The 17,290-nt window shown below is 31.2% G+C and overlaps 1 protein-coding gene across 2 annotated transcripts in view; it reads right to left on the reverse strand.

Moving 5' to 3' along the window:
* Positions 1-1,583: 1,583 nt before the first annotated feature.
* The window catches only part of LOC129985205 (vesicle-fusing ATPase 2-like), a 33,914-nt gene continuing 18,207 nt past the window's right edge, over positions 1,584-17,290 (reverse strand). For both annotated transcript variants that reach the window (XM_056095144.1, XM_056095143.1), the window contains exons 5-13: positions 14,891-15,078; positions 14,676-14,771; positions 14,440-14,596; positions 12,061-12,194; positions 11,910-11,976; positions 8,720-8,799; positions 7,338-7,534; positions 4,748-4,799; positions 1,584-1,823 (exon numbers count right to left, since the gene is read on the reverse strand). In XM_056095144.1, the coding sequence (XP_055951119.1) occupies positions 1,746-1,823; positions 4,748-4,799; positions 7,338-7,534; positions 8,720-8,799; positions 11,910-11,976; positions 12,061-12,194; positions 14,440-14,596; positions 14,676-14,771; positions 14,891-15,078 (1,049 nt within the window). In that variant the 3' untranslated portion in view covers positions 1,584-1,745. The remainder of the gene's footprint in view (positions 1,824-4,747; positions 4,800-7,337; positions 7,535-8,719; positions 8,800-11,909; positions 11,977-12,060; positions 12,195-14,439; positions 14,597-14,675; positions 14,772-14,890; positions 15,079-17,290) is intronic.

The following is a 17,290-nucleotide window of genomic DNA, read 5'->3' on the forward strand; positions in this document are numbered from 1 at the left end:
AAGGCACAAAATTTGCATTCCCTATAGACCTCTACAGAACTTAATTTGGTTTTGGTTAAAAGTTAAAATAAAATATTTATGACCTTACCCACGCCGACCGGTTTACCCTGTAACTATAAGGTATAAAAAGTCGCCGTCGAGAAACCCAAAGCCCCGGCCATTAAGATATCGTTTCTTCTTATATTATTTATTAAATTGCAAAAGAAAAATCTACAAACAACACCAGTACAAAGGCGGAAACAAGGTACAAATTAAAACAAGGTACAAGTAAAATTTAACTGAAAATAGAAGATGTGAGCAGCATAAAAAGTATTCCTCCTTAAAAAAACATACCAGCTTTCGGAAGTAACGAGCCTCTGAATCCATGCACTCCGAGAAATAACTTATCCCTCGTGTAATGCTTTAGGAGACCCGGTTAACCACAATTTAGTGTTTAATCTAAAATGTTATCGTTAACAGCAAAAGGTAGCTTTTATTATTATTATTATTATTATTATTATTTCTGACCTTGTTCAGAGTAAAGAGTTGTTCATATATATCAGATATACATGCCATGCTTTTGAATTAAGTGTATAAGAAACCAAATTTGATTAAAGAATTTCTGTTTTTGAAAACTTATTTACAAAATAGAGAAATCAGTAGATAAATTAAAATTCTGGATACTTGCTCTTTAAATTTATTTATCTTGCATAAAAATGTTGTCTAATATAAATAGCCTGAACTACGAAAGGTAAAAGGTATGCAGAATTTTTAATATCCGAATATGATATATGATTCATATTCGGATAATGATTATGATTCATATTCATATTCGGATAAAGTGTAAATAATATGATAAATAATGTTCATATTATTTCCACTTTATGCCAGTACGTTCTATTAAGAATTTTTGCATCTAAACTGTATGGAAAATACATCTGTTATTCAAATAAAGAATGTAACAAGGTGATATTTTGTTATTACAAGCAACCAATATCCTTATTTGCAATATTATTAATAGCTATAATCTGATGTGCGTGAGCTGGTTGGCACATCTGCTGAGAAATATGAAAAAAAATTTATTACTTCTAGATAATGAGGTGCTAGAGGTGTGTGTTTATAGCCCTTTAGGACCGGCACTATTTTTTATCTTCAAATGCAATGTTGTTTTAGCTTATCGATAGTCTCTGATCTTAAATACATGAACAAAACAAAATCTCAAATGGCGCACCCATACAGTTGTGCAGATTAGGCCTTTTCTGTATTACATCAACATATACAATTGTTCAGGTTAGGGTGTTTTTTTTTTTTTTTTTTTTGTTTTTTTTTTCCAATTCGAGGGTAAATTGATGATAAAAAAATATAAAAGCTCAATTGCGATTAAACTCGCAATTGAGCTTTCGTGAAACAAAGAAGCATGGCATGCTTAATCGCAGATTGCAAATTTGCAATCTGCAAGCAAAAAAACACAAACATTAATTTAAAAAAATTAAACAAGAAGAAAGCAAAGAAGAATATTACATTTTTTTTATTTTAAGGAATGTCACATTTCTTAAAAAGATACACATATGTATGTAAAAAAAGTCAATTAAATAATGCACCGATAAAAGAATAATACTTTGTTGAAATTAACCTCAAGTTTTTACTATCTCCTTAACACAAGGAATGTAAAAAAAAAAAAAAAAAAAAAAAAAAAAAAAAAGGACAGTGAGCTTAAGACATTTTACTCAAACTTTCAAGTCTTCATTCACTGGCACATATTCAAACTATATTTCTTGCAGACAGTTTTCTTCTCTAAGCTTATTGAGGAACTTGTATACTCTTATGCCACCAGATGCCTGAAACTAAAAAATACTTTTTTGAATAAAATTTTAAATGTATACAGTTTACTCACTTTAAAGGTGGATTTACACTCAGCCAATTATAAGGTTCCAGTAAGTCACGCATACGCAGAAATTAGATTGTGGATGCGCTGAGAGAGCAGACAATAGCAAGTTCTTGTCTCGCCGGAACAAGTATTTGCTACTGTATAATTTCTGCGCATGCGTGGTCTTACTGGATGGTTTGAAGCTGGCTGAGTGTAAACCCATCTTAATTATAGTCCAAGAACCATCTTTAAATCTGTTAGACGAATACTACCAGTTGAAATAGAAGAATGCTACCAGTTGAAAAAATGCTTAAAATGATGCAAAAAAAGTGTTTATTTTATATGGCTCAGTCACAAAAAGCAGAACTAAAAAATATCATAGTGTAAAACTTTATTCAATGCCTTGTTCAATTAGTCATATTTTGTGAAATATATTTGGTACTCACAGATTTTAATATTAAAAAAAGTATTTCACCCATCTGCGATTAAAATTGATTGACTTATGAAGCTCTGAATTTCATCATTTTAGGAATCTTACCCAAAGCGATCACTGCAATGGTCTAAAATTCTCTAAAATAATGTTATTCAAAGCTTGAAAGAAAAACTCCTTTTAAGACTGAAACAAATAATTGGAAACAGTTTTTTAATTCCTTAAATGTAAGAGAAAGCATTAAATTTTTACATCATAAGACAAACAAATTAAAATTTAAGAAAAAAAAATAGAAATTATAAGAGTAAAATTTTATAACATAAAACTATTTGAATATCGACTTTTTCGAAGATTAAGATCACATTTTCTTTTACAAAATTTGAGTCATTATTCGATACTTATTAATTAACGGTGAAAGAGCTAAAACTCACCAAATGTAGGATTAAAACGCACCAACCTATGAGCATGCTTCTAATTTGCGAGAAAAAAATTACAAGCATCTGTTTCCGCTATTTATGCAGAGTTTACAGGGGAAAAAAATCTTATTTTCGTCAATGAAATTATCGCCAACAAATCGTTAAACATTTACCGTTAATAAAAAAGTACCCTTTATTCTTAAAAAGTTGTTACCTGTTTATGATGGAAAGTACTGTCCGTCCCTAGCTACAACTTCCCTCATCTTTTAGGCAATTGTTGAATACACTTTCGAAAAAAAGATGGATGCTTTGAGGTGATCCACGAATTGGTCCATTTTTGGACTTCTTCTTAAGAGCGGAAATGCTTATCAATCAGGCCGTGTGTCAATGATCGAAACAAATGGTAGTCGGGAAGATAATGTCTGTAAAGTACGGTCAATGGGATAAATTTTTTTTTTATTTTAGAGATTTCGCGCGTGTGTGGATGGCTTTAAGGCATGCAGCCGAACATTACCGTGCTGGAGAATAACTTTGTTTGTCTTTCTTTGGTAATGTCACAGTTTCTGTTTAATGCTCTGTTGAAACGCACCACTTGCCTTTGATATCCATTCCCAGAGATGGTTTCTCTTGGTTTCAACAGCTCATAATATATCATATATTGAGCTTGTCCCACCATAACCTTGACACCATGAATATTCGATCTCAAGCTTTGAAGCAACTCACGACATGTTCTTTCTCTAAGAGCAGATTCACCGTAAGTATTTAAGAGCTTTCGATCCGCCTCATTTACAATTTTCTTCAAATGGAAAAGGAAAAATCAAAACTCCCCGCAAGTGAAGAGAATTTTACTCGAAAACTGATATCTTCGATCAAGAATTTATGATGCAAGCATAAATTCACTAATAGGGTTCTGTCATTATGCTAACAAATGCCCACGCTTACTGTATGTCATTTTTTTATTTGCCTATTTCGAATAGCAGTTACCACTGCGGTTGTCTAACGAAAAACGATAGAAACATAGATACAAACTTTAAAAGTAAAAGACTTATGCTTAATATATGGATTCTCGCCAACATGCCAAAATTTTGCTAAACGTCCAAAACTCAACAGTCATATTGGATAGCTACCAGAAATAGCAACAAAAGGCTTTTAGGTTTGCAATAAAAATTGTCACAATTACTTTTGGCGGGAGATCACTCCAAAATAATTCAACTCTGAAGACTGTACAGTAAACATCAATCTAGTAAGTACTCAGCTCACTCTTAAAATAATAATAATAATAATTTTCAATTTATTGCCTTAAGTTTTGATTTTTGATAATGAGTTACTAAGTTAGAGCAAATCAATTTTTTCACTTGAGCAAAATAAATAAATGAAAAAAAAATTGAAATCTGTTATCGCAAATTTCAAGTTATTATGTGAGAACATTATTATTATTATTTTATTCTAATCGAGTTCTAAAAAAATTTTTGGCGGCCAGAATTCTTTTTGTTTTTGCGAAAAATCTTTTTGAACCGGTTAGAAACAATAACGTAACTATCAGATTACGCATACGTGAATATTTAAAAAAACGATGGGGATTCCTCCCCCCTCTCAAAATCGTTCCAGCTTCAAAACTTTTTTTTCTCAAGAGCAGTTTTTTTTTTTTTTTTTTTTTTAAGAAAATTGGGTTTAAATTGGTTTGGAATGATCACGTGACTATTGTATTGCGTAACGTCGACTTATATATATATATATATATACAAAATTTTTAAAAATTATATATATCTTTCGATACCTCTCCTCGCTGTTTTGCATTGATTCCCGTTTTTTCTTTGTGTTTCTTCGGGAGATAACTTCTTACGAGTCATGCTCTTTATTTTCTGCTTACGCATTTCGAGGCTTTAAAAACCCGAATCCAAACAATAGCATGTTCTCGTATAATTAAAAAAAAAGATCTAATTGGTGAGAGAAAATAAATGACCTTTAAATGTGCAATAAATATTTAAAATTATAACTTTTAAAAATATTTTCAATATTATAATCGAAAATAAAATTCTTTATCAGAAAACTTACCTCTCTCGCTAAATCAATGTATGCAAGTAATTCTTTTATTCCCACCCTAAATCTGAAAAAGGATTTTAAAAAATACTTTAGAATCACCAAAAACAACCAATATAAATAGTTTTTTTTTATTTGCTACTAGCCGCCTTTGGCGACCAGCCGGTTCGCCAATCTTAATGTTCGTTAAAATTTTAATAATTAAATATTTTATGCAATTTATACTTTAATAGCTTCTTCATCAATATATTTTAAAACTTCAAATTTTGATTATCATATAATTCATTCATAATATTATAAAGGCCTTCAGTCATAACGTAATATGTATCTCTCTCATTTTCTGTTAGCACCCGTAGAATTTATGCTTTAAATTAAAGAGGAAAGAATTTATCTTCAATTAATATAATAATATTTTTTACTGAAACAAAGCATTTTTTTATAATCTGATTACTGAAAATTGAGTCACTCAGCGTTTAAACTTTATGGGCACTAAAGAATATCTTTTTTAATTTATGTAATATCTCAAGAGTTGGTCAACAAAATTTTCTTAGATTCATTATGAGCAGATCGATTAATTAACAATGTTTAAATTTAAATGCATCAAACACTAAGAAAATAAAACGAATCGTTTAAAATAAACGGTTGAAAACGGTAGAATTTATGCTTTAAATTAAAGTGGAAAGAATTTATCTCCAATTAATATAATAATATGTTTTACTGAAACAAAGCATTTTTTTATAATCTGATTACTGAAAATAGAGTCACTCAGCGTTTAAACTTTATGGGCACTAAAGAATATATTTTTTAATTTATGTAATATCTCAAGAGTTGGTCAACAAAATTTTCTTAGATTCATTATGAGCAGATCGATTCATTAACAATGTTTAAATTTAAATTCATCAAACACTAAGAAAATAAAACGAATCGTTTAAAATAAACGGTTGAAAACAGGTTTTAAAAAAACTACTTAAAAAACGATGTACTTAAAACTATAAGCATATACAAAAAATATATAACTAACATAAATACAATTTACTTACAAAAGCATGCAACTAACCCAAAAAGAATTTAAATCATCCATTGATAACGTTGTCATGGCAACAATCAGAACAGAATGCGCATGCGTGAATTTTCTTCGCCGGTTACGTAACGCAAATACGTGATTTTTTCTACGCCAGTTGGGGTAACGCTATGCGGATTAGAAATTTTTAATTTCCTTTATTCTGTTTTATTTTAATTCAAAAGTACTTCAGAATGAATCTAAAAGATTGATTCATTAACAATGTTTAATTTTAAATGCATCAAACATTAAGAAAATAAACAGAACCGATTGAAATAATCGGCCGAAAAATTTTAACCCTAGCCTCATTACTGTTGGGAGAAAAAAAAACTGAAGCCTTTCTCGTTTGGCGCTGGGGATAATGGAAGAATTTTTTTGGCGGAAAAGTTGGCGGTGGGGAAAATGGAAGATTTTTTTGGCGGGAAAGTTAGTTTTTAATTAATAATTAAAATTCTAATTAAAAATTCGAAAAAAGAAACCCCAGGTGCACATTCCCAACCTCCAAGGTATACATGTACCAAATTTGGTAGCTGTATGTCAAACGGTCTGGCCTGTAGAGCGCCAACACACACACACACACACACACACACACACACACACACACACACACACACATTGAGCTTTATTATAAGTATAGATATAGATATAGATATAGATATAGATATAGATGAAATGTAAATTATTATTATACATGTGGAAATGTAAGAGGATTTTTTTTTTTAATTTTGACTTTCTCTCCATTCAGACTTAATTTCTTTATATTATACTGACCTTAAAAGGCATTTCTTTAACTATATATTTTAATCGATTAAGTAATGTTTTCAGTCATTTTATATTTAACAGAAATGTTTCTTTATTCATCTTATTATGTTCATTTTCAGGGAAAAAAAACAATTAAATATCGACGACATTTCCGAGTACCTTAAAAACTGTCTTTATTCTTAAAAAATTCTTAAAAATAAGAAGAAGAAAATTTAAACAAAGCATAATTCTATAACCAACCAAATTTATAAAACAAATATGCAAATTACGCTTAAATAATATTATTCTAATCAAGCATTTAAATTTCGAAGAAATTGCAATATAATTTTCTAAGAAATAACGTGTGCTTTTTTATCAAATGTATTTTTTAAGAAAGGGAAATAAAAACATTCGAACACATTTATAAAGATATATTGTTTGCTAACGGATTCTAAAACCATCCGCGCTTTTGCGCATGCGTTAAGATGGATTTAATTCGCTAAAATAGGGGCAAAAGGAAATATTTGTATTTAACCATAAGGTAAATTCGGATTACTCGCGGACTGAATTAAAAGAAAAATAATAATACGGTCAGAAACGGCAAGATATTCGCATACACGTAAAAAAAAAAAAAAAGGGAGAGAGAGATCGAAAAAGTAAGGGCGAAAATTAAGATCAAACAATGACGAAGAATACCAGAAATGAGCTCATCCTTTTGTGTCTCATCCCTTAGTGAGATAAAATCGTCGAAAAGTGAAGTCTCGAGAAACTAAAACAAACAGTAAATAATATTTAATAACAAACCTGCAATTTTTCGTTTTCTTTTGAATTTCGGCGATTTCTTTCTTGTTGAAAGTATTTGTTTCCAAGAGAACAGATACTAAATCTTCAGGAGAACTTAAATACGGTACTCTCAATATTGCTGTAAAAATTGATAGCATATCCATTTCTTCTAGAACTTGTTTTCTGCTGCTAGTGCATAAAATCAACAGCTTTCTTCCCTACATAAAAACAGTGATGAAAACATTTTTTAATATTTCCAATTTGAAGTGTATATAATTATTACATAATTCAGTAACTACCCAGGTAGCACAATCTGTTGTTATTGTACGATGTTAATCAATATTATACAATAGTGCGAAGGTTGATCAATTTCATGTAATATTGTATAATATTTGTGTGCTACTTGAATTAGATGCATGCCTAGGCACTTCTACTCAGTTTGAGATAATAAGTAGCAGAGAAAATACAGAAGTAATCTATCACTGTTGCGTCGATTGAGTAGAGAAAGGATTGCTTAAAAGTGTTTAAAGTTAAAACTGAAGCAGTTCATTAGATGCAATTTAAATTTCGGAAGAAGCTATAGAAGTTTACGTGACAAAGTGCATTTTATAGTAGAGTAAGGAAAGTCATATTTTTCATTGCAATGGGCATAGTTAATTTGCTTCTTGATTGTAGGATTTTCATAAGTTTTGAGTTGACTAAAAAATTTGCATGAAAGTTTTCTGATGAAATCATCGAGCTTTGGACTTTTAAGATTTCCATGCAAAATATCATTCCGGATAAACCAGGGAGCATTGGTAATGATACGAAGTATTTTATTTTGTAAAAACTTGAATTTTATTTCGGTTGGTTTTAGCAACGAGGCCCCAAATTAGAACAGCATAAGTGAGGATAGGTCTTTAAATGTGTTTGTATAACATTTTATTCTTTAGTGAGGGGGGGGGGAGGTGAACGTCTGCCAATGAGTGGGATAATGAGGTGAATTTTGGCCCAGAACTTCTTTTTACTATTGTTAATATGGCTTCTAAAAGTTAGTTTATGGTCTAAGATCAGTCGAAGGTATTTTACTTTTTTCCCAAGATAGATTATTTTCAAAGAATGGGAGTGTAGGTGGTGGCTTCTTTAACTGCCCTTTTCCGAACATGATGGCATGATTCTTTTCCGCATGACTTCGTGCACCAAATTTCAATGTTCAGGAGTCCTTTTTGAAGAGTTTTGGTGACAAAATGAGTGGTACTGCTCTGCGTAAGGATAGCAAAGAAGCAGTTTGTGATGTAATTGTTTTTGGGGAAGTCATCTTTAAAAATGGTATAAAGTACAGGGCTATGAACACTTTCTGTGCGCTACTAGGGTAGCTATATAGCATTCAAGCAAAACAAAAAGGATTAAAAAGTGGAACTTACCGGAGGTGGTTCTTTTTTAAGTAGTACGAGTAAAGCTTGCAAAACCAAATTTGAATAACGTGGTCCAATCGCACTATAATCTGAAAGTAGAAAAGGAAAGAAAAAATTATGCTATGTATGTGATTTAACGACCATCAAACAAGCATTAGACAAATAATTCTGAAAAATATATCTTATTGTACGATGCATCAATTTTAATGAATAGGATTACCAAGTATTAGTTTTATAAGTATTGTGATATGGAAAATATACAATGCATTATTGTTTTCAATGAATTTATTGGATTACTAGCCATCTTTGATAACCTGCCGGTTTGAGCCTATTTTTTAAAATAGCGTTGCACTTTATTATATTAGTGTGCTCCATAAATTTCTTCCCTCTTTTTTGGTAAGAAATGAATAGACGATATTTGTTGTTTAAGTTTATTTATTACTTTTGATATAAACTGTTCTACTCTATCTTGAACTACTATATATCAAGGAACCTCATTATTCGGTTTTTCTAAAGTTGTTGGGGCCTACTTGCAAAATATTCCCCGAGGTGCGTTCTTATTTCATTTATGGATTGAAACCATTTATCATGGAAATAATTTTTTTAATAATAGGAACAAATAATAATCTAATGGAGTAAGATCTAGAGAGTACAAACGGATCTGGTAGAAAGTCCTAATCAAACTATAACCGATTTTCTATTACAACCAATGCAACATGCGATTTTGCATTGCCATGGTGAAAACACAATGCCTCATCAGTTCGTCCATTTGGGCCGTTTTCCAGTTATTATGGCAGCTTTTAGTTTATCAAGCCAATTGTAATATTTGACAGAATTGATGGATTCACTTTAAGAATGGAGCTCGAAGTAAAATACACCTTTCTAGTCCTACCAAAGAGACAAAAGTACTTTTTCCATTTTAAGTTCAGACTTCACTACGGTTGAAGGTCTCTTGTTCTTAGACCATTGGCTTTTTTTGATGCACATTCCGATACGAAATCCAAGCTTCGTTTTTCCAATGAAAGGATTTTTTTAAGAAATATATCTCCTTTATGTAGCTGGAGAAGCAAATCACACGTAGAAATGCGATTAATTAGGGTGGTCTCCATCAACAGGTGTCGAGCCCAAATTTTACATCGATTGACTTATACCATCCTGATCAGATGCTGATGTATTGTTGTCCTAGGAATGTTAATGTTACTCGCTATTTCACGGTCACAATATTGCGAATTTTCAGTAAGTAAAATCTTGATAAAGTCCGTATCCGTTGTTATTGGTCGACCACTGCAATCTTCACCCTTTAAATCAAAACTGCAACTTTAAATCTCTTACACTAATTACGGACAATTGTAGTAGTAGCAATATCACTCCGTAAATGGTACAAATCTCGTCTACCACATCTTTTTCTTACTTTAAAAAATAATTGAAGCATAACATACTGCAAATGCTTCTTTTGGTTATCCATATTAAGCTATGTTTTAGGGTGTCCCAAAAGTTTCTTTTTCATCGCGCTTTTTAAAGAGGCTTGTGACTGGAGACTAAAGTTGGATTTTATATGAAAATGTGCATAGGAAACGCACTTGGTGTAAGGACAATGGGCCTTCAACTGTCACAAAGCCGGAACCACCCCCCAAAAAAGTTCTTTTGTCCTTTTGGTGAGATTGGAAAGGGGTAATTTTATGAGAGATCCTTCCTCAAGGTGAAACAATAAATTCTATGAAATATTGCCATCAACTGGATCAGTTGGACGCTGCCATAGCAAAAAAAGGCCAGAATTAATGAACCGATGAGGCATTGTTCTTCATCATGACAACGCGAGACCACATATCGCATCAGTCGTAAGAGAGAAGCTCTTACAGTTTGATTGGGATGTTTTGCCACATCCTGCATACTCTCCAGATCTCGCTCCATCCGATTATTACTTCTTTCTGTTCTTAAAAAATTCTCTTTGCTTTAAATCCATCAACGAAGCGCACTTCGAGGATTATTTCTTGGCCAAAACACAACAATTTTGGAAAGAAGGCATAATGAAGCTTCGTGAGAGATGGAAGAAGGTAATAGAGCAAAAGGGTTCTTATATAAGAAAATAAATAATAAATTTTGTATATTCATTTCATATTAGAAATAGGAAAGAAACTTATGAGACCTCTAATACAAAAAGTTTTAAAAGGGACTGTGTCACCAATGAAGTTACTTTAAAAAAGCTTTAAGACGATACAAACCTTCACCTCGGCAAAGACAACTAATAGGTAAGCCTGATTTTTTATATAAATATAATCAGTTAAAGTAGGTGCAAAAAAAAAAAAAAACTTATTAGATACTTTAATGTAAATTAACCTTTCTATTAGAGTCGCGTCCCATGGCATCATAATGTCATTAAAAAGCTAAAATTAAAATCATTAAAAGCTAAAAAGTATTCAATTTCAAAGTGTAAATTGTCCTTGGCAGCAATGTAATTTCTATTTTTAATTCCTCATATAAACTGTGCATATAATCAAGAGAATCTTTCTTCCATAATATTTCCACAATAGAAAAGAATCAGGTATTGACTATTTGATGAAACGAAATATATATTTGAAAAATATGCCAAAATACTTTTAAAAAATATCAACATTCAGGAAAAAATTGCAAGAAATTAAATTGAAGTCATTAAAAAATATTTGTCTTTGAATTAAAAAAAATGCAAATTGTTTTCTGAACAATAAGATTTTCAGAAGTTATCATAGAAAATGTCAAAATCTGACTTAATTTTTAATTAATTAAATTTTTTCAAAACCCACTCCGATACATATATCCCTGCCGTTTAAAGCATATATTAGAGAAATTTGGTTACTTTGATTTTATTGGTTCCAAAAATAAAGTTTGATTACTTTAACTTTACATCTAACGGCCTGTCTTGTAGAGATATAATAAAGATGAATTACCGGACAATAATTCATTTTTATTGTAATGGCAATTCATTTTTGGTATTCAATTCATCCTAGTAATTCATTTTTATTTTAGTAGTGATGAATCGTTAAATTTTCTTTTGCTAAACTAATAAATTAATAAATTTAATTGAACACATTAGACAGAAAAAAATGAAAAGATTTAACAAAACAAATATTTTCATTATATACTGATATAAATAATATAATGAAAAAGAATCTAATTAAAAAATAACGTTCTGCAAAATTATATAGTTATTTGAAATAATTACCTATTAATCTTTCTATGCTGTCAACAATAATACAACTGAGTTGAGATTTGTAAGCATCATCAAACATCTATAAACAGGAAGAAATTTCGATAATTATTTCATTTTACGATGAAGAAAATTCTGAATGGAACAGCCGAATAAAATTACATACATTTTTGATTAATTGACATTTTGCTGTCTCTGAATAACCAACCATATCTTCAGGAGTACACAGTTTCACAAATGGAAAATCAGAATTTAGTGCCAATTTAGCAGCTAAAGCAGTTTTGCCACTATTTGGTGCTCCTATACAAATGAAATGGAAATGATTTAAGAATTGCAATATAACATAATAAAGCTCTCTTAACACGTTCTTCAAAAAAAAAAAAAAATAATGAAATTGATGTAGGATAGATGAAAGAATCACGCCATCTAAACTAGTTTTTCAGTACTGTATAAAAATGAAAGTCTAATTAAAGGATTGTTTAGTTTTACAGCTTCTTACACATTATACAAACGCATTAATAAAAGTCTAAAGGGTTTTGAACATTATTTATATAATCCCTCTCTCAGAGTGGCCCTTGGAATATTAAGCTATAAGGCCATACCTTTTATTGACTTCCCATCTAATATTTACATTATATCTGCTTTAAATTAGTGTTTTTTCCATTTGCCTTTTGCGTAATTCTTTTTCTTGCGCGATGCATCTGAAAAGATATTTGTGGTGAGTAGATTTATTTGGCCGTGCATTTATCATGGCGGTACAGATCCTGTTTCGATGACGCCATTACGCTAGTAGAACACTATAGTGCAAGTATATAATATTATTCAATATTCAAACAATAAAATTCAAAATTGCGAATATGGTTTAATATTGTACAATATTGCACTGTATTCAACAATTAGAGATGCATAATCCACGATTTTTTGAATAACAAATAATATTGCTATTGTTATTTTTAAATATGTGTTCCAAATATCTGTTATTCCAATCATATTATTAATTAAAAATTATTACTTAATATTAAATATAAAATTTATTAATTGTAATTAATACTTAATTTACTAATTTAAGTAACGTGTGATTGAATTGATTTATCTGTTTCAGCTTACTTCTTAAATTTTTTTTTCTCAAAACTATTTATTTAATTTATTTATTAGAGTGAACCATTTTCTGGAAAATGTAAGTTAAAAATATATGCCATTTCTTTAAAATGTTTACTTTAGCCCTATATTCTACCAATAGATGGCGCCAGCAGTAAACAGAATACATGTAATCAAAGTCAATCATGTCACGAGCAAATAAAATGATCTGTATGGAATAGTGCATCATCAAATACAAATATCGGTCACTCTCGTAAAGTGGAGCGGTGACTTCGCACTTTCCAGTGAAGCCTCGCACTTTCCGGTGAAATCCCCTCTCTGATAAATTTCAGTGATATGCAATTCAATGATACGATACGATAATTCCAATAACCGGTCCGTTCACTTTTCAATCCAATCACAGATTTCTTTCGAGAGCTTCCATTGGACAGATCGTATCGATTGTTAGTTTGCAGTGAAGTCACCGCTCCGGCAAATTTCAGTGATATCGTATCGATTGTTACGTTCTATCGTGATCCAAAACCTATAATCGAAATATCACCAGTAAGATCGTATCAAGGATTTGAATCACACCCTTCTTTGAAAAGTATTGATCACTTGTATTTGTGACTTTTTGATATTGGTTACGTAATAACCGCTCTTAAAATATTCGTCATCCCTACAAGGAACAACTGAATTTTTAAAAACTCCGACGAGGTGGTGGTTCAATGATGGTTTAAGCAACCTTTTGCTACAATGGACAAATGTCTCTGCACTTTACCAGTGGTTGTTAAATATCATAGCATTATGTAGAGGATGACTTGCTGAGCTTCTAGACCTCATTGGGAATTTCAGCAAGGTAATGCTCCGATTCGCATTGCAATGAATATAAAAATCTCAAAATATAAAAGTTTCCCGACAGGCCAACATGTAGCTCATATCTTAACCGAAAATCTTTGGGGACTCATATGCCGTTTCTAGTTATGGTTGATAATATTCTCCTGTAAATGAACTCAAAAGATATATTGAGGATGTATGGTGTTAATCTATCCGCAAACAACTCAAGAATTACATTCTTTGATAGAATTTATGAACTAATCAACAAGAAGGGATCTGAAGTCAGGTTTTCGAATTCATTTTATTTTAATTTAATTTCAATTTTATTTAAACTTTTGAGACAGTACTACTTTTGTTTTAAATTCCTTAAAAACTTGTGATATTATCTAGCCACTTTAGGAAAATCAATTGAATATATTCTGAAATCTTTGTGAAAAGGTTTCTAAATAAAATTGAAAATTTGTCTAAATTTGGGCTTCGCAATATAAATAGTTTTATTTTCAGCAGTGAACTGAATTGGGACAAATCGAGATCAAAACAAAATAATTTTTTGCGGAGGTTTAGCTTTATTATAATTTTAATAAAAATGTCCTCATAATTTGAAAAAAAAAACTTAAAATCATATATTTACCTTCAAGAAGTACACTGACTAAACCTCGGGAGACTCCTCCTCTTGCTTGCTGTATGAAAAGCCGTCCATCTTCCAAAATATCTGCAACAGGTTGTCCCCAGTTAATTATGCCTTGAGAAATTAATCTTTCAATTGGTTCTGAACTAATGCCGAAAGCCTAGTTAGAAAAATTATAAAATGATTATCAAAGAACTAAACATTATGGTAATAAAAGAATTCATATTAATAAAATTTACTGGTTTAATATCACATTTCAATGCATGCAGGAAATCAGCTCGAGTAATACTAATTCTTCCAGTTGCTTCAGGGCCAATCTTCATTCTCATTGATTCCTATAAAATATGTAAAATTATAATAAAAAGAAACATTTACAAATTTTAATGGGAGACTGAAAATAAAAATTTTCTTACCAATTAAAGTAGCAATATATTAATAGAATTTTAAAGAATACCTTTAGCAATCTGTTTATTGCTACTGACTGAGCAGCTCTTACTAAACCTTCGATTTCAGCGCCGGTAAAGTTCTTGGTGATAGCTGCTAGTTCTTCTAAATTAACATCTTCTGCCATTCTATTGTGTTTCTTCATTAAAGAAGTATGAATATTAAGAATATGCAGAAGTCCCTTTTCATCAGGCAACCCTGTGAGTTAAAGAAATTACTTTATAAAAATATGTATACCAAGTATTATAATAGTTTTAATTCGAATATGTTTCCCAAATCGCAATGCGATACCTATATTAATAATCAAAATGAATGCTTGTTTATCAGTGCTTTAGTATTGATCTTCTAAATGACATACATTTTGACCTAAACCTACCAAATTAAGCAAAAATGTACATTGAAAGATGATAATATGCATTTGGGGCATTTAAAATCATCCAGAATCTTAGTTAATTAAAAAAATTAACACTAGGTTTACCAAGGGGTCATTTTGACCCTTCTGAGAAAAATGTACGTTAACTTTTCTACATTTTGACATAAACCTACCAAATTAAGCAAAAATGTACATTGAAAGATGATAATATGCATTTGGGGCATTTAAAATCATCCAGAATCTTAGTTAATTAAAAAAATTAACACTAGGTTTACCAAGGGGTCATTTTGACCCTTCTGAGAAAAAGGTACGTTAACTTTTGTACATTTTGACATAAACCTACCAAATTAAGCAAAAATGTACATTGAAAGATGATAATATGCATTTGGGGCATTTAAAATCATCCAGAATCTTAGTTAATTAAAAAAATTAACACTAGGTTTACCAAGGGGTCATTTTGACCCTTCTGAGAAAAATGTACGTTAACTTTTCTACATTTTGACATAAACCTACCAAATTAAGCAAAAATGTACATTGAAAGATGATAATATGCATTTGGGGCATTTAAAATCATCCAGAATCTTAGTTAATTAAAAAAATTAACAATAGGTCTACCAAGGGGTCATTTTGACCCTTCTGAGAAAAATGTTCGTTAACTTTTTTTCAAGAATATTATTGCGTATTTTATGAAAATATTTTAATTAATTTTTACTTACAGTTATAAGACATATAATCGCGAATCTTATCATTTTCTTTTTTTAGTTTTTGGGGAATGAGTATATCTACTGTTACCGAAGAGGTCATTTTGACCATTCGAATAAATATTCTTGAGAATACATACATTTATATTTAATTATGTAACGGCTTGATATGGACACACATAGATAGAGGTTAAATATAGAAATTAGTATGTGTTAGTAGAATGTGTGTGTATAAGAAGCAAGAAGACGAAGCCAAAAGTCAGTCAGATAAACGCTATTATAGGTTGTTAGCGAGAAGACATGTGAGTCAATGTTTTGGTACAAGATTATGATAAATAAATAGATGGTCTTGAAGATCTAGATTAGAAAATAAGCACCTTTTTTAGTAAATAAACAAGAATACCCTTTTTTATAAACACTTTTTTAGTAAATAATAGAGGAACTGCGAAAATATGCGTGCATTGTGTCGGTGCTCCACAGGCCGGACCATTTGACTTAATGCTATCAAACTTGGTCTATATATACACTCATGTCCATGAATTAAGGATAATTCAGAGTCACGTGGAAAATACATACACGTCTAAAATACATATATCACCCATAAAATGACTACACACATCTTCAAAAAATCATATGCAAATTGCGGGAAGCCACCAGATGACACCAATAGTACGTCACAATGACGAGAGTCTAACAAAGTGACGTATAAGGAATACGGGCAAAGAAGTAAAATTGTTCGCAAGCGCTTTATAAGCCTTTCATTGCAATAACCGCATATTTATGACACAAAGGACACATTTGTATGATTTTTTTACGTGGTAGAATTATCATCCGTCTGGAATGTAGGCGTACCCAGCTGGAAGTATCCGAGGAATTTGAAATCGTCCAGAGTGACATCACCAGGCTTTGGCAACGTTCCAAGATGATGGTAATGTGAGTAGACGTTACAGCACAGGTCGCTCCCGAGTTACAACGCCGAATGAGGACCGGTATTTGGCAGTTACTGCCAAAAGAAACAGACGGAGCACAGCATCTGACCTGTCTCGTCAGCTCTCTTCAGCCACTGGTACAACAGTTTCAAGGCAGACCGTGTACAGACACTTGGGGCAGATTGGTCTATATGCTCGTAGGCCTGTCAGATGTGTTCCACTTACTGTAACTCATTGTCGCCTGCGGTTTGCCTAGAGTAGAGAGCATGCATTGTGGACACCTCAACGGTGTTCTTGTGTGATGTTTTCCGACGATACGAGGTTTAGCTTGCAGTCTGATTCTCGCCGGACTTTAATATGGAGAGCGCCAGGTACCCTTTACCACCAAGAGATCATCATTGAACAAC

This window comes from Argiope bruennichi, chromosome 9 (assembly GCF_947563725.1).
Source record: "Argiope bruennichi chromosome 9, qqArgBrue1.1, whole genome shotgun sequence".
NCBI classification, from domain to species: Eukaryota; Metazoa; Arthropoda; class Arachnida; order Araneae; family Araneidae; genus Argiope; species Argiope bruennichi.